Here is a 24,900-nt window from a genome sequence, read left to right as displayed (position 1 = left end):
ACATAGCATTGTTTCATCATAAGTCCTTCAGAATCGTCTTGGATCATTGTATTGCTGAAAATAGCTAAATCATTCACAGATCATCATACAATATTGCTATTATTACATATGTTGTCTTGGTTCTTCTCATTTCACTTTTCATCAGCCAGATTTTTCTGAAAGCATCCTGCCCGTCATTTCTTATAACACAATAGTACTACATCACGATCATATACCCCATCTTGTTTAGCTGTTCCCCATTGATGGGTATCCCTTCAATCTCCAATTCTTGACCACTACAGAAAGATCTGGAAATTGAGGGGATGTCTATTAATTGGGGAATGACTGGACAAATTTTGGTATATGACTATGATGGAATATTACTGTGCCAAAAGAAATGATTAGCAGGTTAATTTTTTTAAAACTTGTAAAGACCTAAATGAATTAATGAAGAGTGAAATGAGTAGAACCGAAAGAGCATTATATGCAGCTATAGAATTAATATTTGAAGAATAACTTGTGAATAATGTCTACCTCATGAGAATGAATCAAAAAATAGAAACACAAAAGACACAATCTATATTTACATATCTTTTTGTTGGATGATACCTTCTATGGTGCGGAGGGGAAGACTGAGATACCTGGGAATAAATTCTATTAAATAATGTCTTTTAAAGATCTGCTATAAATATTTTTGTACATATAGGTCTTTTTTTTTTCCCTTCCAAATCTCTGGAGTACAGATCTAGTAGTGGTATTGCAGAATCAAAGGATATGCACAATTTTTTAGCACTTTGGATGTGGTTGCCAATTGTTCTCCAGAACAGTTGGACTTGTTTATAACTCTACCAATAGCGCATTAATGTCCCATTATTCCCATTTCCCCTCCAGCATTTGTCATTTTCCTTTTCTGTCATATTGGCCAACATGATTGGAGTGAAGTGGTACCTCAGAGTTGTTTTAATTTGCATTTCTCTAATCAAAAGATTTAGAGGGTTTTTTGTTTTTTTTTTAACATATACCTTCTGTCTTAGTATCAGTTCTAAGATCAGCAAGGATAAGCTATTAGGGATAATCATCTTGCCCAAGATCACAGCTAAGAAGTGTCTGAGGCCAAATTTGAACCCAGGTCCTCCTGACTCCAGGCCTGGCTCTCTGTCCTAGAGCATTTTTTCATATGACTATAGACAGCTTTGATTTTTTCTGAAAACTTCCAGGCATCATTTTGAAAGGCACAAAGAGAAGCCTGCTAATTCTGGGCTTGGGTTCAAAAATCTCATTTTGAGGTGATCTTGGGCAAGCACTTCTCCTTAATCCTCAGTTTTCTTATCTGTAAAATGAAGCTGAACTCAGATGATTTCTTAGATACCTTCTAGCTCTTTATGCTGTGATCTATTGTAGGAGACAAACGTATCGTCAGCTGTTCTGGACAGCCATCCTTAGTGGTCAGAAAAGTGGCCCCGTACAAGAGTGATTGAAGATGTGCCTGGCTGTCGATGTTGGCTTGTGTTTGCTGCAGCCTTCTAGGAACTGCTGTTATTTTTAGCACTGTGAAAGCAATTAAGAGGAATAACCTAAAAATATTTTTCTCTGTATGTCCTGAACATTGGGGAGAGGGGAAGAAAGAACCATCCACAGGTGTATGGGAACATAGAAAAGGAAAATCCTAAAAAAGGAAATGATTAAATCCCTACAATGTCTTTTAAAGCAGATGTGTTTCTTTGCTTCAACTTCTTTTATATATAAGACAGGAAAATTTTTTGACAAAATAGACAAAAACATTTGAAATTTTATCCCAGCCAAGCAAGACTGATTGCTTTTTTAGATGTTCTTTTTCCTTCTGTCAGTGACAACCAGGGTTTTGTTAATCATTTCATTTCCACACAAGTTCTGCCAGCAAATGGGGGATTAGACTGCATTTAGACTCATTTGCCCAGTAGCTCTACCATCAAATGACTCCAGGAAAAGAAATGGAATAAGAAACCCCTTAGAAGGGAATCGCATGTTACAATCTGTTTTTGGAGTAGGGTAGGAGCAGGGAAGCCTTGAGCTGCATGTTCCAATGGTTTGAAAAGGAGGCTGGCCTCTTATTGTGACTTGTGCCTTGTTCCTCTGAAGCCCAGGAATGGGGCTCAGGTTAACAGTAGAAACTATGTTGGGAAGGCATCCTGCCCAAAAGAGACCCCATACAGATCAGACTAATGCTGCCCCAAATTCTTCCCCTGCAGATTGGCTCTTGGAAGCCAAGCCGCTGTTTTGCTACTTCAGTGTAGACAGGTTTCAGATCCTTTTTTGAGTGGCAGCTCATTTAGGATTCAAGCTTGAAAAAGGAGAGGGCATCAGGATGGAGGAAGAAAGATGGAGGGTAACCTGAGGTAGAGACTCCAATTAAAGGCCTTCAGAAGCCAGGGATCAGTACAAGAGATGGAGGGCCCAACAGTTAGGATGGAGGGACTGGGGCAAAGCATGTCATTTCTGTCATCAGCTTTTGCTAGTAGGTTCTCTTCCTCTGAGAGAAGGTACAGTACAAAAATTGTGGTATAATGGGAAAAAGCATTGGATTTGAAGTCAAAAGCCCCAGGTTCAAATCCCCACCCTACTCCTTCACTCTGCTCCCTATGTGGCCTTGGACCAGTCACCTCTCAGCTTCTTTCCTCATCTGTAAAACTAGAAGGTTGGATTGACTGAATAGGAAGTGTTTAAGGTTGAATTTGAACTCCTGTCCTCCTGACCCCAGGCCTAGGGTTCTATCCACTGTACAACCATAGCTTTTTAAAAAACCTGGAGGGGGCAGCTGGGTAGCTCAGTGGATGGAGAGCCAGGTCCAGAGATGGGAGGTCCTGGGTTCAAATTTGGCCTCAGATACTTCCCAGTTGTGTGACCCTGGGCAAGTCCCTTGACCCCCTTTGCCTAGCCCTTACCACTCTTCTGCTTGGAGCCAATACACAGTACTGACTCCAAGACGGAAGGTATGGGTTTAAATAAATAAACAAACCTGGAAAGCCACATTGGAAGCAGGTGAAGAAACCAGGGTGCTTACTAAACAATTATTTATATTTAGCAGGCTAGGGGTGACTTTCCCAAGCTGCTTTCTTCAAGTAATTTCTCATATCCCCTAAATATTACCACTGACTACCAGTGAGTTGGTTGAGGAAATTTTAAAAAATGAAACCCAAATTCATCGATTCTGCTACTTTTTAGCAATTTTAATACCAGATTTCTTAAAAGGGAAAATTGAAACTGTGGCCAAAGTAAAGATGTGTCTTATCTGGGCACTTCATGTATCCAGCCTGCTCTTAGCCCCCATTAGTTCTGATAAGCAAAAGTTGGCTAGGTTTGTATAACATCTCATATCTCAAATATGGTGGTCATTCCTGCAAGCAAGAAAAAAGGGTATTTAGATCCACCAAACCTCTCTGGTATTTCTTGGTCCTAGAACAGACCTCGTCTGACAAGGGACAGGGTAAAAATAATAGCTTTTGGCATTTCTAGAGTGCTTTAAAATTGGGGAAACAGTCTGTACGGTATCTCCTTGAAGCTTCAGACTAGTCGCAGAAGGTTCAGGTATTAGACATTTTAATACTGTTATAGATGATGAAGTGGGCTCAGGTGGTGAGTGACTTGTCCAAGGTCACACAGTTGGAATATGAACCTACATCTTGGCTACATCTTTGTCTATTTTTAGTTAAATCAAGAATTTAAAGAATTTAGTTAATCAAATCAAGAATTTAAAGTACTCCTACTTAGCTAACCATTAGGTAAGAGAGTTCATAAGTCACTTACTAGAGATAACTCTCACCTCCAAGGAAAAGCATCTCTTCACAGAATCCAAGGGAAGAGTCTCTCCAAAACCAAGGGAGCAAAGACCAGATCATGCTGGTCTCTTCTTTTATTCCCCCCTTTTTTTCCCTCCACTTCATTTCCTGTCTCTCCCCCTCTTCACAGAAACCGATTACAGTGTTTCAATTTGCTTAGCACTGCCCAGGGGGGGGCAATGCTTGAGGCCTTTGGGGGTGTGAACTAGAAAGTGACTTGTGAGCTCTCTTATCTAAGGGTTAGCTAGCTACTAAGTAGGGGTACTTTAAGTTCTTGATTTGATTAAAAATAAACAAAGGAGGAGTTAATTCCATCTTCACATTGGGCCCTCAAGTCCAATATTCTACATTGCTATCCCTACAAAACTCACTCTCAGGGATAGCCATCCCTTATAACCATTTTTTTTAAGAAGAAAAAAATGATAGCCAATCAGCACTGGGATGGGGGAGAGGGGCAGAATTCTCCATATGATCCTTATTTTTAACGTATTTTCACCTGGATGATGATGGTAAATGCCTGGGAACTGTATGAGTCAACCCTAACCCAAACCCTAAACCTCCAAATCCCATACATGCTGGTGGCGTTTTTTTGTAATAAGGAATAAAGGGGAAAAGCACTTCAGTAAAACCAAGTCTGGCAGTATATGCAATGTTCTAGATTCCCACCGCTGCAAAGAAGAGAGACAGGTGCATTTTTTCAACTCTTCAAATTTCTTGAACGTTATACATCTAATACCCATTTTTGATTCTTTACATTGTTTTAGTGTTTACTTCATTAAATCAGTTCATATGCCCACCCTACTTCTCTGAACTCTTCTTCTTATTTCTTATTGCACATTAATATTCCATGACATTTATGTACTACAGTTTGTTTAGCTGTTTCCCAAGTTGGTGAACATCTGTTTTGCTTTTAGTATTTTTTTCTCTCATGAAAAGTATTGCTATGAATATTTTGGTATAGAAGATGGAATGTTTCCATCTTTAGTCTCCTTGGGGAGTGGGTCAAAGCCCAGTAGTGGGATCTGGGACAATTTAGTTCATTTCTACCTTTATCCTTTCCCTCACTCTTCCTTTTTCTTCCTTTTTTTCCTTTAGCAAAATTTCAAATTGTTTGATGGAATGTTTGAACTAATTTACAACTCTATCAGTATTGTTATTAATGGGCATCTCTCCCCACAGCCCCTACAACAGTGGCTATTTCCATCTTTTTTTAAATCTTTGTCAATTTGATGTGAAATAAAGCCCAAGAGTTGTTTTTGTTATTAGTTTTGTTTCTGAAGATTGGGGAAGTCTTGTAATAATAGTTTGTAATTCTTTTGATTACTTCATGGCTCATTCACATATTTGTATTTGGCGCCATATATCTATATCTTTTATGTATTTTTCTTTTAATTAATTTAGAGTATTTTACCAGGATTACAAAAATCATGCTCTTTCCTCCCCTCCCCCCAACCCTCTCCCATAGCTGAGGCACAATTTCATTGAGTTTTACATGTGTCAGTGGTCAAGACCTATTTCCATATTATTGATGTTTGCACTGGGGTGATTATTTAGGGTTTATAACCCCAATCATATCCCCCTTGACCCATGTGATCAAGTGGTTGTTTTTCTTCTGTGTTTCTACTCCCACAGTTCTTCCTCTGCATGTGGATAGTGTTCTTTCTCATAAGTCCCTCAGAATTGTCCTGGATCACTGCATTGATACTCATAGAGAAGTCCATTACCTTCGATTGTACCACAGTGTATCAGTCTCTGTGTATAATGTTTTCCTGGTTCTGCCCCTCTCGCTCTGCATCACTTCCTGGAGGTTGTTCCAGTCTCCATGGAATTCCTCCAGTTTATTATTCCTTTGAGCACAATAGTATTCCATCACCAACATATACCACAATTTGTTCAGCCATTCCCCAATTGATGGGCATCCCCTCATTTTCCAATTTTTGGCCACCACAAAGAGTGCAGCTATGAATATTCTTGTACAAGTCTTTTTCCTTATTATCTCTTTGGGTACAAACCCAGCAGTGCTATGGCTGGATCAAAGGGCAGTCAGTCTTTTATTGCCCTTTGGGCATAGTTCCAAATTGCCCTCCAGAATGGTTGGATCAATTCACTACTCCATCAGCAATGAATTAATGTCCCTACTTTGCTGCATCCCCTCCAGTATTCATTAATTTCCCTTACTGTCATTTTAGCCAATCTGCTAGGTGTGAGATGATACCTCAAGAGTTGTTTTGATTTTATATCTTGTAAAAAATACAAACAACCCTCACTGTTTGTCCATCTTAGAATCAATGCTGTGTTGGTTCCAAGGCAGAAGAGTGGGAAGAGCTAGGCAATGGGAGTTAAGTGACTTCCTCAGGGTCACATAACTAAGAAGTATCTGAAACTAGATTTGAACCCAGGACCTCCCATCTCTAAGCCTGGCTCTTGATCCACTGAACCACCTAGCCGCCCCTATAGATGTGTTTTTCAAATGATGGGGTGGATAGATAATACTCTTGTTCTGGGGTCCTATAACCAGGCTGAGTTGTCTCCTCTCCTCTTCTCTCAAACCTATCCATCTCTTGGTAGTTTTTTCACTCCTTTCATCAAGTTGCTTTTTGATCTCCAGAACTACTTCAGCTTGTCATCACATTTGGTGCTTTGTTACACTACCTCACTAGGTCCCATCCGATCCATCCCTGGAGATCTTTGAAAGAAAGAGATATCCCAGTTATTATTAATCATGATTATTCTGCTCTGCTTGAGAATTGCTGTGCCCTTTTATGGCCTTTTCCCACTTGGCTCTGTGCCCACAGCTCACCCTGCCCCCATCCCCAAAACAGCCTCCCTCTTGTCTCCCTAGCCAGCTTCCAGTGAGTGAGTCCCCAGCCTTTTCCAAATCCCTCCTGGAACATTGGCTGCCTCTGTGAAGCTCGAGTTCTCAGGGCTTCAGAAAAGAAAGTCCCACCAAGAGAGATTTAACCACCTACCCTACTTCAGGCAACAGTGTCTTGTTGAAGCCATGAACCATGTCTGATGCTCTAAGATCCCACAAACAAATGATTAAATAAGAGCCTGCACTCAGGAAGAGTTAATCTGATATTTATATTTATTAAAAAAAAAAAACCTTACCTTCTTGGAATCAATACTCTCTATTGGTTCCAAGGCAGAAGAGCAACATGGACTAGGTAATAAAGGTTAAGCAACTTGCTCATGGACACACAGCTAGGAAGTGTCTGAGGTCAAATTTGAACCTGGGGCATGGCTCTCAATCTACTGAGCCCCCTAGCCACCCCTCTATTCATATTTTAATGATACAGAGAATAAAATAAATATCCCACAAAATGGTAATGGGTCTAATCTTTCCTTATCAAATGTCCACAAACTGCTTCATTTATTCATTCATTTAGCAATCATTTATTGTTTACAACGTGCAAAGCACTGGTACTAAGAAACATGCACAAAATCTGCACTGCTCTACCACTAGAATGTAATGACAGCATAAAATAGGGCCAAAGTGTTATTCTGGAAGAATAGTCTTGAAGTTTGGGTTGAAGTTCAAAAGAGGAAATGCTTGACCATTGCAAGTGTGCTCCAATTTGGCCACCTCAGTGAGGAAGCAGGGACAGTGTCATTGTAAAGGCCGTAGGAAGCTATGGGAAGATGTGAAATAGAAGAGTGACATTATGTGATCTAAATAAGGAAAATTGGTCCATTAGAGATGTTATGGACTTATCTAAGAAGAGAACGGAGGTAGGAAGACCAATGGGGGTGTGGGGTAGTGCAGGTCAGGTATAATGAGACTCTGTAGGAGGGTTTTAACAGTGATAGTAATAAAAAAAAAAGTGATGAATTCAAGAGAAATGAGAGGGGGAGAATTGCCAGGGCTTGGTAACTGATTAAATGGAAATTCGAAATGAAGGAGAGAAAGTCAAATATAATATTGAAGTTGCCAGCATGGAGGTTAGACAGTATACCTAATATCCAGATGAGGAAACTGAGGCAAGGCAAAGTGACTCTCAAAGCAGCCAACTAAATGAGATTAGAACTCAGACTGAGTTTATCCAGAATTGTTTAGCTTTGTGTTTATCTCTGTCAAATGTTTTTATGGCAGGGGTCAGCTTGTTCCATAACCCAGATGGTTTCCAGTATATGAAACTATAGCAGTGGCTAGATGCAGATCTGAGTTTTCAGTGGTCTGGGAGATAAGTTTAGCTGTTTAAGCACTGGCTTAATCTATGGATCCCTTAGGAAAGGTCATACATCACCTCTAAAATCTGATGCAAAAAAGGGAATCATAAACCTACCTAGCTTCTGTCCCTTCCCAGAATTCTAGAGGTCAGCCAAACTGGCTTTCTTCTGTCAGGTCTGACAGACCTCCATGTTCCTGCTGAGTGCCTCTGTTAAGTCTCCCATTTACCTACTCCCTTCTCCCCCTCTCAAAATCTCCTAGTTTCTTGACCCAGCTTAGGCACATCTTCTCTCCAAGCTCTCCAGCTGCTAGAAGCTTGGCTAGAAAAATGACCTTGCATTTATTTTGTATATATTTATACATATGTGTTGTCTATCTCCACCCCCCCCCCCCAACTCTCCACTTAAAGGAGTGCAATTTCCTGTAGAGCTGGGGCTTTCACTTCTGTCTTTGTATGTCTGGCACATACTAACATATTAGGTGTTTTTAAAATGCTTGATTGAAGAGGTGACAATCTTTTAATCCTCAGTTGTTGCATGATGCACAGCACAGGGGGTGGGAGTGTAGCCTAATGTCCTTCCTCCCTTAGGCTACCTAAACTTGCAAACCAGTAACAGATCCTTTGGCTATATGAGTTTGAGTGACATTCAAAGGCTTGTGAAAGCAAAGGAATTCCTGAATGAGGCAAAGGTTTGGAGAAGGATGTTTTCTTTTGGGGGAACTAAAAATAGTCAAGTCGATGATGGATTACAGGATACAGCCAGCAACAAAATAGAGAGATGGTACAGTGATCAAACAGGCTGGTTGCTTGGACCCAAGTGTACTTGCCCTGTTTGGCAACCTTTTTAAGGGTCCCATTCAGCCTGCAGTTGGCATGAGCAGTGAAAGAGGCTTGTGGGTTTCAAACATTTGGGTGGTTGCTGAAAGTTAATCCAAGTTAAAATTCATCTCAGTGGAGAATTCTCAGACTTGTAATATATTCCCTTCCTCCACTATGGAGCATCGAGTCTCTTTTGAAAACACATACTCCTTTCTCCCTTTATCTTCCTCCCACAGACAGTCTCTTTTTCCGCTCTGCTCCTTCAACCCCCAGGGAGATTTCTCCCTCCCCCAAAGCCCTTTTCTGCCATCACCCTCCCCCACCCAGTTCCTCTCTTCCTCTCTCCCTCCCTTCCCGGATTCCTCTCTGTCTCCCTCTCTTGGAGAGACCCTCTTCTCTGCCTGCTTCCTCCTCTCCCGCTGTTTGTGAATGAGGCAGTTTCTGAATGGAGCTGCTGGGGGTTCAGGCTGATGATCAGGGGCAGCAGCATTGGCCGTGAGAAGGGGAGGGGGTTGTCTTATCCTTCCTTCCTCTTTTCTCTCTCTTTCTCCTTGGCTGCTTTTGAGGAATAAGGACTTGGGGAGCCAGAGACGGAGGACGAAGGGAAGGGTTTGGATTCTCTCAGGGTAGTTCAAACACGGAGAGGATTTGTGGGCTCAGAGTAGGAGTATTCTGGAAGGTCAGGACTAGACTAGCGGGGGGTGGCAAGCACAGGGTATTTTAGTCTGTTTCAGAGGGATTTCAAGCGCTAACCTTTAGGTCACGGCTTGAAAAAGTTTTTTGCTTTCTTTTTTAAAATATCGAATGTTTTCTCTTTTTTTCTAATAGAATATTTGCTTCCTTTCTGTTTGTTTTTTTCTTGGGGGGGGGGGGGAATGAGAGGGATGAAGCAAGAGGAGAGTTAGAGAATTCTTCATCATCCCCTCTAGTGAGCCCGGTAGAAAAGCAGGATCATGCGTGGCTGCCCACCGCAGGCTGGGGGTGTGGGGGGAGTGGAGGGGCTGAGCAGGAGTAGGAAATAGCGGGGAGGGGAGAAGGGTGAGGGGAGTTTGGGGTTTAGGAAAAGGGGGGAAAGAGGGACTTCCTCACCCCCTTTACCTTTCCCAATCCAATTGTTTTTACCCTTTGGCTCGGATTTCTTTTTTGCTTTTAATTGCCTAGCCGCGGTGCCCTTGGCGGGGGTCCGGCCGGGCACACCTGGGGCCGGGGGCGCACGACCACATCTGGCCGCAGCGGGGGTTGGAGGCGGGAGGGCGCAGGAGGCGGAGGCCGACCAGGGCCGGGCCCGGCCAGGCCAGGCCAGGCGGGGGTTGGGCTGGCGGCCCGAGCCGCCGCCGCTGCCGCCACTGCTCTCCGCGATGGAGCCGGGGCCCGAGGCGGGGCTGGAGCCGGGGCCGGGGCCCTGGCTCGACATGGCGCCGGAGCTGACCCACGACGAGGAGCTGGTAAGAGGCCGGGCCTGCGGGGAGGTGGGTGTGTCCGCCCCGACGGGCGGCCGAGGGGTGGGGGGAAGCTGCAGGGCCGACCTTTGGTTCGTCCGCCTGTCCGTTCGTCCGCCAGTCCGTCCGCGGCCTAGGCCCCGCCGCTTTGCGAGAGAGAGCTAGAGAGAGGGGACCGCGCCCAGCCTCAGGCCGGCCCAGATCCCACCCCACCATCACGGAGCCTTTTGCACCCCCTCTCCCAATCAGAGAGCCCTTGCCCTCTTCCTCCTCACTGTAGCCCCAGTCCCCCCATCACAATCACGGAGTCCCTGCCCCTGAACCCCTCCCCTCCTCACGGTAGACTCGGACCCCCGCTCCTATCACAGAGCCCCTCGTTACCCCCCCCTCCATCACAGAACCCCTGCCCCTAGACCCCTCCCTCCGCACAGCAATCTCCGTCCCTCCCCCGCTATTCCGGAGCCCCTGATTCTCGATTATTATAGCACCCCTGGGCTCTCTGTAGACCCCTGCTCCTGCCCCCTTCTATCCCAGTGCCCTTACCCTTGGTAACCTGCCTCTGAACCTTTTTCTCTCTACTCCTTCCCCCACAGTGTCCCTGCACTCCTTCCTTATCACAACGGCCGCTGTATCTGAACCCTTTTCCTATCACACTGACCCTGCCCTTTATCACAGTGCCTTTGCCCCGGTCCTCCCTCCCATTACAGCGCTCCTTCCCCAGAACCCATCCCTAATCATAGAGCCCTTCGCCTCTAGCACCCCTGCTCTTGGACCCCTATCCATGACACCCGCTCTCTCAACTCTTTCCCCTTTCCCCTTTCCCCTCAGTGCTCTGCTTCCCCCATTCCCCTGCCCCTCACTCTCTCTTCAAATCCTGCCGCCCTTCCCTTGGCCTCTAACCCATTTCCAGTTCCTGGACCTGGGGCTCTTGTCCTCTAACCATGGACTAGAGCATTCCCTCGCCACTGGCACCTGGTGCTTACAGAGCCCCTGGACGACTCTCACATTTACAGTGATCCTGGCCCATCTTACCTTCTGGTTAGTCACCAACCATATCCCCATCAGACACACATATCCCTTTTATTACCTGCCTTGGTCCCTTAGTCCCCCTGAATATACTACTTTAGCGCCCCCCCCCCCAGTGTCCAGTCCCTCACACACCTTTTTATTAAAAGACCCCAGGCCCTTTACCACCCACTCCAGCCCATCCCTCATTTCCCAGTTTACCCTCCTTACAGCCCTCCTCCTTAGAGGTCCCTTGGCCCTGTAACACCCTAGAGCCTGGACCTCATATGCTTCCCTTCTCTTGACAGAGCCACCAGCCTTCCTCACCCAGAGGAATGGGTTGGTCTCTGCTCTTCTTCCTTTCCTTTCACAGTGCTAGTAGCGATTTTTAAAAATAAAAATCCTTACCTTCCATTTTAGAACCAATGCTGTGTATTGGTTCCAAGGCAGAAGAATGGCAAGGGCTAGGCAATAGGAGTTAAGTGAATTGCCCAGGGTCACACAGCTGGGAAGTATCTGAGACCTAGTACCTCCCATCTCTATGTCTGGCTCTCAATCCACTGAGCCACCCAGCTGCCCACTAGTAGCCTTCTTGCCCCCATTCTCCTATCCTTTGCCTTCTTTTACTTCAGCACAGAATCACCCACCTGAATCTTAGCTCCCCAACTTCCCTGGGATTGGTTCAGCTCCCTCCCCTTTTCTTCCTTGAGGTATCATATGTACCCCAAATCCTTCTTGCCCTGAGGAGAAAAGACCTTATGATTGGTGCTCCAGTTAAAACAACAATTTGTGCCCCAGAATCTTCCCTACCTTTACTAAATACTCTTTTCATATACCCTTCTTTGTTTTTTTGTGAAAAATTTTTGTTTTTTAAGAGTGGGATTCCAGACTGATCCTTAAACCCTCCATTCAGGGCTACCTGGCTTACCCTTGAGGATACTATAAGCCAGGTGATTAACCTCTTCCTTTCACCTCTATCTCTAACCCTCAGTTCTCCCTCTGATTCTAGCCAGCTATTGAAGTGATTAAGTTGCCCAACCCAGAAGGAGTCCCTGGGAGAATCAGTAATAGGCCTGCCCTGCTTAGGTTATCCTAACCAACTCGGTTTGAATAATGCCAGGAATGTATGCATTATAGCCAGGTCTCACCAGAGACAGGCAGACCCATCCTTTATGTATATGCCCATCACTGGACATCATGATTCACTAATTAGTTAATGAATTTAGGTGGAGGCTGTGGTGCCTGTGTTCTCAAAGCTAGAACCTCCCACTTATCCTGTCCTAGGACATGCCCTCCCTGTGCCTTATTCATCTATCCCATTGATGTTTCCTCCCAACCCCCATCAGACTCTCCCTCTCTTATTGCCCCTCCCTTTCTCATCTGACCATCTTCATCTTTCTGCCCACACTGAACTCCATTGTCCCTTAAAAGCTTGTGACCTTCAATCCAAAGAAGGAAGTGACTCTCTGTACCATTTTGGGGGGTGTCAGAGGGGAAAGATAGGGGCATCCAAATGCTCTGAATTCTGTCTGCTTTTAGAACCTTTCTTACCTCTTGCCCTTATTTTAGGGAGCTTTTTGCCCCTTCCCACTGCCTCTGAGAAGGATATGAAATTAGTGCTCAGCCCCGTGCCTGACACATAGTAAGAGCTTAAGAAATGTTTGTTGACTATTTCCTGGAACCTCGGAGAACATTTGATCCTAAGCCTTGAGTAGTTCTAGTCACAGCTCTGCTCAGATATAATCATAAGTCTGATTGTGTGTTAAAATTTCAAACAGAAGGAGATAAACCATGGCTGAAACTCATCTGAATACTTTAGACCCTTCATGGTAGGTAACAGACTTGGAGAAAGTCTTACAAACTAATACTGGTTTGTAGCCTCATTTGTGTCATGATAAAGAAGCACCTCCATTTTTCTCCCATCTGTTGAGATGACTGGTTTCATGTGTGACCTTCGAATGTGGTCATTTCTTTCTATTCCTTGAAAGAAAAAGATCCAGAAAGAGAAAACTGCCCTGCAAATCTGGTGGCATCCTGTCCATTGCTCTTCTATTTCAGCCTGATGATAGCCAAGACCCAGAACAGGCCAGGCCTCCAGAGATGCCAGTAGTTTGCACAGATTGGTTATATTTTGAAGAGGATAGGCAGCTGCTTTTTGCCCCCCTTCTTCCTGAATTTGAAGTGTGTTTAAGACTGAAAAGCTACCGGAATTATCCTAGAGAACACAAACATTCTTGGCAAGTAATAGCAACATTTTGAATTTACCTGCCCTGGTTTGGTATGTGAGGTAGATGTTAAGGTTTTGTAATGGCATTAGTTTGCCACCCCTACTTTTATAAAAGGCATGACTATGGAGTAAGACGCCTGGTTTCTTAAGCTTCCAATACACGTGGTGGCACTTAGCTATCCTTTTAGGTAGGTACTCTCCCTGTCAAAATAAATGCCTTGGGAGGAAGTTAATACTGTGAGCTGCCCAGTTGCTCAAAACATTTTTGGAATTGCCTTGAAAATTTATGGAACATGAGCAGCTTGGTAGGCACAGCAAATAGAGTGCCAGACCTGGAGTCTGGGTTCATATATGACCTTAGATACTTCCTAGTTGTGTGACCCTGGGCAAGTCATTTAACCCCAATTGCCTAGCCCTTGCCTGTTCTGTCTTAGAACTGACGCTAAGACAGATGGAGAAAGAAAGAAAGGAAGGACAGAAAGGAGGGGGAATAAATTTATGGTAGAGTCTTTCAAAGTGCTCAACAAGAGCAGCGAAAACCACCAGTGGGTGAGTTTGATTTTTCAAAACAGCCCCAACAGTTTCATGGCAGTCCAAATGAGGAAACCCTCTTTTTGAAGGATAACTATGAGGCAATAAGATTAAATCTTGGGCTTTTCTTAGTTGACACCCAAAGGCAAAATTCTAAAAGAATAAAATTGATTTCTATCAGTGGCAGATACAATTATTTATATGTATCTGTTCTGGTATGGTTATTTTAAAACTTTTTTTTTAAAGAATGCAACAGTCTCAATATGTAATCAGGCTTTATATTTTGGTATCAGACACATTGTTTACAAGTTATAATAGCCAATCTCATGTGCAATGTTAATATTTTGGGGCCTTTTTCAGTTTGATTTAAAAGTATGTAATGGAGTATAATGAGTATAATGGAGAATGCAAAAGGAAGTGTTAGGAACCTATAATTATATAAAAATAAGAAATAGGTTTATTCAATTTTTTCTTTTTAAATTAAATTTAAGTAACAAAAACAGAAACTTGTATAGAAAATTGTGAGTTTATTTCCAGCACACACACACACACACACACACACACATACACACACACACAATTTAACAGAGTAGTACCAACATTGCCCTGCTTCTGAACTTCTTTCTATTTACTTTTAATGTTTCATTGAAGAAATTTTCTTTCCTTTCTCCTTTTTTTTGGTGTCAAGATTACTATTCATTAACATCCCCAACTCTTCCCAAAATAGTTTATTCCCAAAGTCTTCTTGCAGTTTTAAACTACTAAAGCTTAAGACTTTTAGAACAAGCCATAAAAGTCCTTTCCCTCAGTAAATAAGAATAATCAAGCAAAATGAATGTATACATTGGTTGGGTCTTAAAATGTTTATTATTCAGCATTTAAAGCCTCTGCCAAGAGGTAGGAAGCATGCTGCATTGGTTTTCTAGAGGAGTGATTGATCATTGAATAGATCAGAGTTCTTAAGTCTTTCAGAGTTGCCTTCCTGTCTGTTATTGTCATCCTGTCTCTGTTCACTTCCCTCAGCATCAGTCCTTACAAGTCTTCCCAAGTTTCTCTAATCTGTCCCTTTTATCATTTCTTAACAGTGGAATAATATTCCATTATGTTGCTATACCATCACTTTAAGCCATTCTGCAGTGGATGGGCAAAAATAAGAATTTTTTTTAATGACTAGAGATTTAATGGGTCTTATAACTAGATTTTTGGGGTGGCGGGGGAGATTTCCAGTCCCATTTTGAGTTTAATTCCTTTTTGGTCTTGCTAGCTTGCACTGAAAAAAAAAAAAAGACATTTTTGCAAAATAATTTGTAAACAATATGATATATAATCAGATTTCCAAATAAGGATGGAGTATATATGTCAGGAGTGTGTGTTGTTTGAGGGGTGGTTTTGTTCTAATTTTTTTTAATACTGAAAACAAGAATTTGGAAAACTCCATTGTAGTCACTCAGTTAACAAGGGCTTACTAACCACTTGCTGTGTTTATAGCAGGCAGGGTTGAGCACTGGAGGTACAAAACCAAAAATGAAATAGCCCTTGGCCTCAAGGAGTTTATGCATATTTGTGTAGAAAATAAATGCAAGCTAATTTGAGGGGGAAGCATCAGCAGCTGGGGAAGATCAGACAATGCCTCATATAGGTGCTGGATTATGCTTGGAATGAAATGAATTCTAAGTGGGAGAGGTAAATAAGAAGTGTATGCTGGGCATGGGTGAACTGATGGAACTGTTAAAAATCCCATCATATGTAGCAGAAACACTGTATGTAGTCTTTGCAAAAAATAACCTGACACTGACATTGGATGACATTGTTCTTGGAAAGAGGTTTTTCTGGGGGTAGACAGGTGACAAAGTGAATAGAGTGGGTTCAAATCTGGCCTCAGATCTCCCCTAGCTGTGTGACCTTGGGCCAGTCACTTAACCTCATTTCCTAGCTCTTACCCTTCTGTCTTAGAGTTATTATTAAGGGTTTTTTGAACACACACACAAAAAAAATGAAGAAGCTTTTCTTTAAGACCCTACCATCACCCCTTCTCCTTATCATGGTCTCATCTTAAGTACTTTGGCTTGGGATATTTTTTGGACTTGTCAGTGCAATTCAATTCAAACTGACGTTTATTGAGCCAAGGTGCTGCTGGATACTGGGATAAAAAGATGAAGGAAAAAAATGGCACTCAGGCCAGGCACTAAGTGTTGGGGAGACACTGTGAATTTGAGTAAATATCAAAAGAAATGATTGCTCTGAAAGGAAATATGAAAAACCCATTGAGGGAGGGGGAAAAAAAAGACTACGGTACCTAGCCCCAGTATATCCCCATTCTGTTGATTATATATAAACACAGAAACCTGTAGCTGCCAGAGAGTTGCAAATTTATACAGCACAGGCAAATCTGGAAGTTTGCGTATCAACACTAACCTCCATTCTCATTAGGACATGGAAGTCTTAAATTTTACTTTTCTGCAGAGTAGACTCAAATTTACAACCGCATCATGGGTTATTTTACTCAAAGTTTGAACTCTTAAATTTACAAGTATTCAATGTTCATTTAACGACACAGTTTGGGCTTCTTTTCTCTGTTTAATCCAGGAGGAGCCCAGATCAGTGACACCTGGGCCTCCTATAGGTTATGGCGTTGGCCCTTTGAACATGGACTGGGATGAACCCTTAGACCCCATCAAATGTCAGAGTTGGAAGGTATTTTAGAGAGATCAACCTCCACATTTAAGGATGAGGAAAATGAGGCTGAGACACTGTAAGTGAATTTGCCCAAGGTCATATGAATAAATGACTGAGTCTAGATTTGAGCTCAGATCCTTTTATCCTAAAATCTCATTCTCTTTTCACTTCAAGTAAATTACCTCAGAGAAATAAAGGGTGAAATCACTCAAGTTTAAGGCCAGCTAGGTAGCACAGTGGATAGAGCACCAGGCCTGGAATTGGGAAGACCTGGATTCGAATTTGACCTCAGACACTTACTAGCTGTTTGACACTAGGCAAATCACTTCATCTGGTTTGCCTAGCCCTTGCTGCTTTCCTGTTTTAGAAATAATACTAAGACAGAAGGTAAGGGTTTTAAACAAAAAGAGGAATTACCTCAGTGAAATAAACCATCAAATCAGTAAAGTTTAACTAATATTCTATAGCGATTTGAATCTCTAGGGAGCTCCAACAATTACAGCTGCATTAAACCATGTAAACATGCCAAAATACTATTATGATTAGTGGAATACCAGTACATAATTGCATTCTTATTACTATTCATACACAAAACGAATATTTGAAAATAAAGGTTGAGATTGCTTTGTAAAGTCAAGACATTTTATGCCTGGGGGGAAGTTCTATTAAAAAGAAAATGGATGTTTTAATTGTTTTTAATTTTCAAGTTGTCTCAGACAAAATCAATTTTAATTTGTATTTAAAGGTGCCAAAGAAAATTTGTATTTGAAAGCTCATTTCTTTTTCTTGTGTTGTGTAAAATTCCTAAACCAAGTCAGCTCAAATCTCCTTCAACGCCTCTAAAAAAATTACCTTTGGATACATGCGCAGCATGAAATGTTATGACTAAATGAAAATGGAGTTAGAATGAAGTTTGCCTTGCAACTTTATAGGGTTTACTTCTGAGATGCTATTATAATTCCATATTGTGGTTTATGTTCTTCTAGTTGAAAATTACTTGCCCTGCATGAACATGAACTTTTTTGGCACTTTTCCCAAGGGCAGGGGTTATGTTCTGGTTCTTTTAGCCAAAAACATCCATTTTCCCACAGCCTCACATGTCTTTAGCTAAATGTCACCCCATCATCCCAGAAGAGGCTGTGTTGCAGGCACAAAATGATTCATACTGGGATTATCCAGGAAGGGAAGAAGAAGAAATGTTAAGAATTGTCATTAATGTTACTGTTAGTAATTAGAACCACAGATAAAATCCTTTTTTGGATGCTAGAATTTTGTTGTTTGAAAATATTCTACACAATTCTGTATAATAGCAACACTGATCTATGAGGTAGAGTCTCAGAAAGACACTGATGAGTTTAAAAGTAGGAAAGGTAAAGATTGCACTATAGATTAACAAAGTTTAATTTTTCCTTCCTCAAAGAAAATGAGAGATGTGGCTTTATTATTTAGAATAGACACAATAATATTGATCCCTTTAGATTTTTTAAGCTCCTGGAATCCTGTAAAAGACTTCTTTTTATGGAGGAAATAGAAGTCAATCTGCTGTCAAAATCTGAACTCAGAGGCCTGAATTTTGGCTCAGTATTTCTGCAATGTGCTCCTCCCATTCTATTCTCCTTCCTTGATGCCTAACTAGAAGAGAGTCTGCTCTAAATCTCTTATTCCTGTCATATTCAACCTCTTCTCTGTCTCCCTCACATTCTTTATATTTTTAAAAACCTTTACCCTCCATCTTAGAATTGATACTGAGTATAGGTTCCAGGTTCCAAGGCAGAAGAGCGGTAAGGGCTAGGCAATGGGGGTAAGTGACTTGGCCAGGGTCACATGGCTAGGAAGTGTCGGAATTCAGATTTGAACTCAAGACCTCTCATCTCCAGGCCTGACTTTCTATCCACTGAACCACCAAACTGCCCCCTTAGTCATATTCTAAAATGTTATTTATATTCTTTTTTCTCCCTTCTGGATTTTCATTTTAAACTCCTTTATGGCTGGGGACTGTATCATTTTTTCACATGGATCTTTAGTGAATAGCACAGTGCTTTGTCCTTAGCAAGCATTTTATAAATAAATAACACCACCTTGTCTCTGTGCTTTTCCACATTTATATTGAAATTTTCCCTATTGCTGTTCTATTCATTAGTGAGGCCACTCATTTTCTGTCGGTCCTAATGAGGAAGTCATCAGGAATAAGCTGAGCTGTTCATTCAGAGGTTGGTGTGATCTGTAAGCTTTGTGTTATTCGACTTAGTTTCCAAGACTCATAATCGTTTTCTTAAACTGGAATTGGCATGAGATGGCAGCACTTTCACATTTCACTAAGAAAAGAACTCCCAGTAGATCTTGGGAGAAATCCAGGGGTCTTAGGGATTAGGGAAGCGTTGTTCATGAGAATGATTCTTTATTCATTAGGGATTGGAGATTTCTTAGGTCCAGGGATCAAGATAAGTGAGTCTGCATGAACAGGTTACAGGTGAGTTCTTAAAATGACTCATTTAACTCCTTTCTAGGAAAGGCCTTGATATCACTGATGATACAAATCAGGCCCCTCTCCCATATTAAACTCAAAAGAAAGACATTCCTTTTTTTTTTTTAAACTTTTTCTCCAGTGAAATTATCATAGATTAAAACCATTTCATAGCAATACTCAGAAGCCAGCCTTCTTTGTGTTTAGCTGAGAATAGTTTGTTTCTTGAACTATTAGACTAATACAAAGAGTCTAGACTTTGCAGGTATTTACTGTTTCTTTGATGGACCACTTTGGCGATTTAACTAAGCCTCTGGATCCCTTCTCAGAGTGATGTTTCCAAATGGCATAAAATATGGGGTTACAAAGAATGCCAATTATATATTGAAATACTTTAAGAAACAATCAAGCTCAAGGACCCCAGGTCAAGAACCTCCTTGACTTAGAGTAAGCAGTTGAGGATAACCATTCTTCTACTTCTTACTTTACTGAGTTGTGAGGAAGTACTCTATAAGTAGGAGCTATTGTGATTTGGTAGACAGAAAAGAGTGATTCAGACTATATGCTACAATGTTAAATAAAAATAGACCAATTTGTGCACCTCTGGTGAGGTGCAGAGATTGATGGGAATCTTCTTAAAAGGATCATTTCTAAGGGAAGCCCAGGGTCTTGTGGGAAGTGGTAGTGATGAGTCAGTGGGCAAATCAGAGGAATTGCTGACTTCCTTTAGGGCTGTGGGCATTTCTGTCTCCACTTCTCTAAGCCTCTGGGCTCATTTGTTTCCTAATGGAGCTGTTAGAAGGAATAATAGAAGCCAAATAACTAAAACCCCTTGTAATTACAATACTTAATTCAGGACTTCTCATGCATCAGTGATCTCACCAGTGTAGAGATTTTTGCCTGTGTACATTATGCCTTCCCATCCTGTGTGAGTCTTGTATCTGTCTTGCCATAAATTATCCCTGGAGAAATCAGTCACCCAATATTTTGGAGGCCTTCCTCTGTTTCTTTTTATTATAGCAAATAATGAGAGTCGTAATGATATGGAATTGTGTGCTGCTAGAAGAAAGGTATTTCAGAAAAGAAAAAATGGGAGGATTTTACTATATGCCTATGATGGTTTAAAATTTCCCTTAGTCTAGAAGTTTCCTTCTCAGCCTCGATTCTACCATCTAAAATAATAGCATGAATTATTATTTTAATTGTCTTTTACTATCACATTTCACTGGAATGAGAAAACAAATCAGAAGTCCTTATATTCACCTGTGGGTGAAGTACATCATAATATAATAATAGTATTTATATGGTCATTGGACTTTCCAAATCTCTCATTTAATCCTCACAAAAACCCTATAAAGGAGGCAGGTGAAATCTATTCGACACAGTTTTCCTTGAACAATGTATCTGAGGCAGGATTTGAATTCAAGTCTTCCTGATTCCAAGTACTGTCTACTGTGCTACCTAGTCATTAGGTTCAGTTATGTATTACCCTTGTTTAGCTCCCTTGAATATTATCTGATGAGTTCTTTAGGTATGTAAGTACTGCTTCCAAGCAAATCCTTAGCTTCAGAGCTATGCACCGAAGGAGAGGGCCTTCCTTGGAGTTCTGTAGTGACCAAGGGGAAAGAAGCCCTTTCTCAAAGTTTTTGCTTGAGTTTCCCTGCAGATCTGAAAAGTGCAATTTATTTACCAACTCTTTACAACTCAACATCTGTGGAGACAAAAGAAGTGACCTTGCAGCATTCCTTTCTAGCCTGAAATTCAGTCACTTTATCTACCTGGGGAAAAAAAAGAGAGAAAAGGAAAAAAATCACTAGTGCTTATGAATAAGCTACCTTGGGAGAATCCGAGAGTGAAAAGGAACTTCAGGGATTATGTAGTCCAACTTTTTCTAAGCAGTTATCCTCTCATGTCCATTCCTGACCAATCATGTAACCCTGCTGACAAAAAGAGGGGACTCTGTGGATGATACCTCTGCCTCCACTCCTCGTTACTCACAAGTTCTTATAGTTCAGTCTCTCCAGGACCCACTTTCTTGAAGCACATTTTTGTCTGAGCTTCTAAGCCCTTAGTTGTTCCTTTCTAAGCTTTGCCAAGTATAGAAAATTGAATTGGAGGGGAAATTGAAGTTCAAGGAAAACTGTGCTGACTAGATTTCACCCAGAGAAAGGTCCGAGGTCTCGTAATCGATACATGGTCTTTCCGAAATATCTCTGATAACTTCCATGTCCAGAAGACTCTTGAGTCCACAACAAACCAAACCTACCTAAGCTTGTGCCCTGTAAAGGAGTATAACTTTTGTTTTTAAACCCTTACCTTCCTCCTTAGAACTGATACTGTGTTCCAAGGCAGAAGAGTGATAAGGGCTAGGTGATGGGGTTAAGTGACTTGCCCAGGGTCACGTAGCTAGGAAGTATCTGAGTTTGCATTTGAACCCAGGACCTCCCAACTCCAGGCATAACACTATCCAAAGCCAAGTTGCTGTTTTCGGTTATTTTTTTTCCCTTTTTTAATCATTGATATCTTTATAGGTAACAAAGGACAATGTTTCGGTAAGGTTGTATGTGTTCCATAAACACCTAGAAAATTAAAAAGAGGTCATCAGATTTTCTTTAGTTTTTTCAGACATCAGCTCCTCCTTTAGCTGGGCTACTGCCTTTTGCTTTCAAATAATTAACAAGCATTTTTAAGTACCTACTATGTGGTAAGCCCAAGCTGCTTGGAGCTGTAGGGTTCAAATAATTCAGCAATCTTTACTCTTAAGGAACTTATATTTTAATGGAGAAGCCAAGGGAAAGGTATGGAGGTGGAGACAGAGTGTCACCCATGAGGAACTGAAAAGGCCATTTTGCAGAGTACAGAAAGGGGAAGTCATATACAATGAGACTGGAAAGATAGATTAGGGCCAGGTTTTGAAGGGCTTTAAAAATTATGTGGAGAAGTTTCTATTTGATCCTAAAGGTGATAGGGAGCCAAAGAGTTTATTGAGTTTGGTAGTGACCCAGAAAGATCTGCAGTTAAGGAAAATCATCTTGGTAGCACTGATAAGGATGGACTAGAGTGGAGAGAGAGACCTGAAACAAGGAGACCAGGCAGAAATCTGATAAGGTAGGTAAGAGGTGTAGAGGTCCCAAACTCTGGTGGATGTGTGAATAGAGAGAAGGGGTCAGATATGAGAGGTGTTGTGAATGTAGAAAGGGCAAGTTTTGCTCCTTTGCTTTTGGTCACTGATTGGAGATGGTGGGGAGGGAGAGGGAGAGGTGGAAGATATTGCCAAGGTTATCATTCTTAGAACCAGACTGGGAGAGTGGTGGTGCTTTCAATAGAAGTAGGGAAATTTTGATGGGAGTTGAATTTTGGAGTAGAGAACATAAGTTCTCTTTTGTACATGTCTGCAGGACATGTAATTTGAAATGTTCAGTAGGCGGTTAGTTGGTGATGTAAGATTGAAGCCCAAGGGAGAGACTAGGGCCTGATTTGTGAGTCATTTACCCGGCAGTCATGACTAAACCCTTGAGAGCTGATGAGGCCACAAAGAGAGAAAGTATAGGAAAAGAAGAGGCTCAAGACACAGTACATCCATGGGTACAATCCATACCATGGACATGTACTGATGGGTACATCCATAGTTAGAGGCTGTGAAATGGATGATGAGCCAGAAAAGGAGCAACTAGGCAGTGGTGTCACAAAAAAACCCCAGAGAAGACTAACCTGAAAGAAAAAGAACTCAACACTGTCCAAGGCAGAAAGGTCAAGAAGGATAGAAATTCCAGGAAGACCATTCGATTTGGCCTTTAGGAGATGGTGCACATATTTCAAGATGTCCACTACAGACAGCATACCTCCAAGAGACTGCCTATTGTCTGAGGGAATATTGAGTGGAATGAGAGACAGGCTGTTCTGATTCGGACAGGAAGATGTCCTTGTATTGACAAGGCATGTCTCCTGGGAAGCTCCCATTTCTGCGGCATTACTTGACCAAGCTTTGCTCAAAGAATGCTTAGGCTGCCCCAGGGTGGGTCTAGGAGCTGCTAGAATTTATTGTCTCCATCCTGCCAGGAAGCACTTGGTCCTGCTTAACTGGAAGTGAAAAGTGGGGCATCATGATGAATGAAGAAGGGTCACTTTGAAGCCTTAAAGGAGCCAAGATGCTAAAACTTTTCATAGGTTTGCCAAGGGTCTTTTAGGGATTTTAAATAGTTGAAGAACTTGTTTACAAGAAACAGACATGGTTAGATCCGGTCCTTTCCATCCCACTTGGGGGATGGTGTGTGTGCAGGTGTGGTTTATAAGATTTGGATGCCTGAAAAGACACTCAGCCATTTGTCCAGGAATGGACAAAAGCTGGGTGCTGCCTTTGGACTTTCCAGTTGCAAGTCTAAGGCAAGTTGCTGATTTTTGAGAGGATTAAGCAGAAGGGAGGGAGAGAGAGACAAAGAGAGAGACAGAGATTCAGGAGCACTGAGGGCCAGGGAGGAGCTTTTTTTTTCCAGTGGTGTTAAGTACTTAAAAATGTATTTTATAATTTGTAGGACTTCGCTCAGAAATCTCCCCCTAGATGGCTTCTGTTATGAAAGCTTGGGATGGGAAACCTTAGCACCTTCAGGGTGCTTTGAGGTACCTTGGGGTCCTGAAGAGCAAGACATTTCCTTCCTGGATGAGTTGCCTGCCTGGCTGTAATTGGCAGTGGGAGGCTGGCCCTGGGTATAGGGAGTGGCAGAGAATTTCCCTGGGAAGAGAACAGTTTCTGCCCTCATCCTCCCCTTGTCAGTGGTGGACACTCACGCACGGAGGGATGACGTCAGGCTGTGCAGACATGCTCTAGCTTGGCTGGGCCAGTCCCACATGGCTGCTGGAGTGCTGATAAACCCCAGTCCTTCACTTCCTCCTGTAGGAAGTCATTAACACTGAGGAGCTTTCCATGCTGAATAGTTCAATTAACTCTGGGCGCCCTGGATGGCTGCAGGCTTTTGGACTGCTGAGCTGGCCCTCTTGGGCAGCCATTGCTTTGTGCTCCCAATTCTTCCGGTTCCCAGTGGGATTTTAATCCTTTATTAGAGGTTAGCTTTCTGAGCCCAGTGCTCAATACAATAGATGGGAAATTCCTTAATTTCAATTTCAAAACTGTTGCTATTTGGTTTGAGAGGGCATTTGGTCGCCTTTTCTTCGTGGTTGTGGGGCCAGCTTGTGCTTGATGGAGAATTTAAGGGCTGGGGCTTTGAAGTTTCCTTGCCTTCTGATTGGGCTTTATGAGGACTGGCCAGTTTGGGGAGTGGAGGGTGTTTTCTCTCTGGCTGCCCTTCCTCATTCTCCACTTGGGTGCTGGGCGGGAATATGGAGGCTTGGGAGTTGGGGTTATGCACCTGCTGGCTTAGTTTTCCAATTCAACTTATAGTTTCAGTCCCATAAAGACTCTGTGCTGGGTGAGTTTTCAACTCCTGAGAATGCTTTCCCACGTTTTTAGGCTCAGAAGGAGCATTAGGTTAATTACCACTGGGAAAGCCAATTTCAGTTGGGTTACTGTCTCTTGAAGGACTGACCTAGGAGGAGAAAGTGGGGATGCTTGCCACTTGGCCATTTTCTGAGTTTCTGAGTGGAGTAAATACTGTGTGGATATTTGTCACAGCTCCTGTGGCCCCCAGAATAAATCAAAGGGGAGTCAAAGTTTTCTTGAAAACTTTCACGAGCAGATAGTCAAAGAGAACAGCATTCAGTTGCAAGTCAGAGTAAAACCAGCTTTGGCTTTTGTTTTGGAAAATAGAACAAATCAGAC

The 24,900-nt window shown here is 42.2% G+C and overlaps 1 protein-coding gene across 1 annotated transcript in view; it reads left to right on the top strand.

The window, feature by feature from the left end:
* Window positions 1–9,156: 9,156 nt before the first annotated feature.
* Window positions 9,157–24,900, top strand: part of PTPN9 (protein tyrosine phosphatase non-receptor type 9) — a 78,435-nt gene continuing 62,691 nt past the window's right edge. The window contains exon 1 of the mRNA XM_056799155.1: window positions 9,157–10,230. Coding sequence (XP_056655133.1) covers window positions 10,144–10,230 — 87 coding nt within the window. The 5' untranslated portion in view covers window positions 9,157–10,143. The remainder of the gene's footprint in view (window positions 10,231–24,900) is intronic.

Source organism: Monodelphis domestica, chromosome 1 (assembly GCF_027887165.1).
Source record: "Monodelphis domestica isolate mMonDom1 chromosome 1, mMonDom1.pri, whole genome shotgun sequence".
NCBI lineage: Eukaryota > Metazoa > Chordata > Mammalia > Didelphimorphia > Didelphidae > Monodelphis > Monodelphis domestica.
The sequence above is the reverse complement of the archived record's forward strand: the minus strand, read 5'-3'. Positions and strand labels throughout refer to the sequence as shown.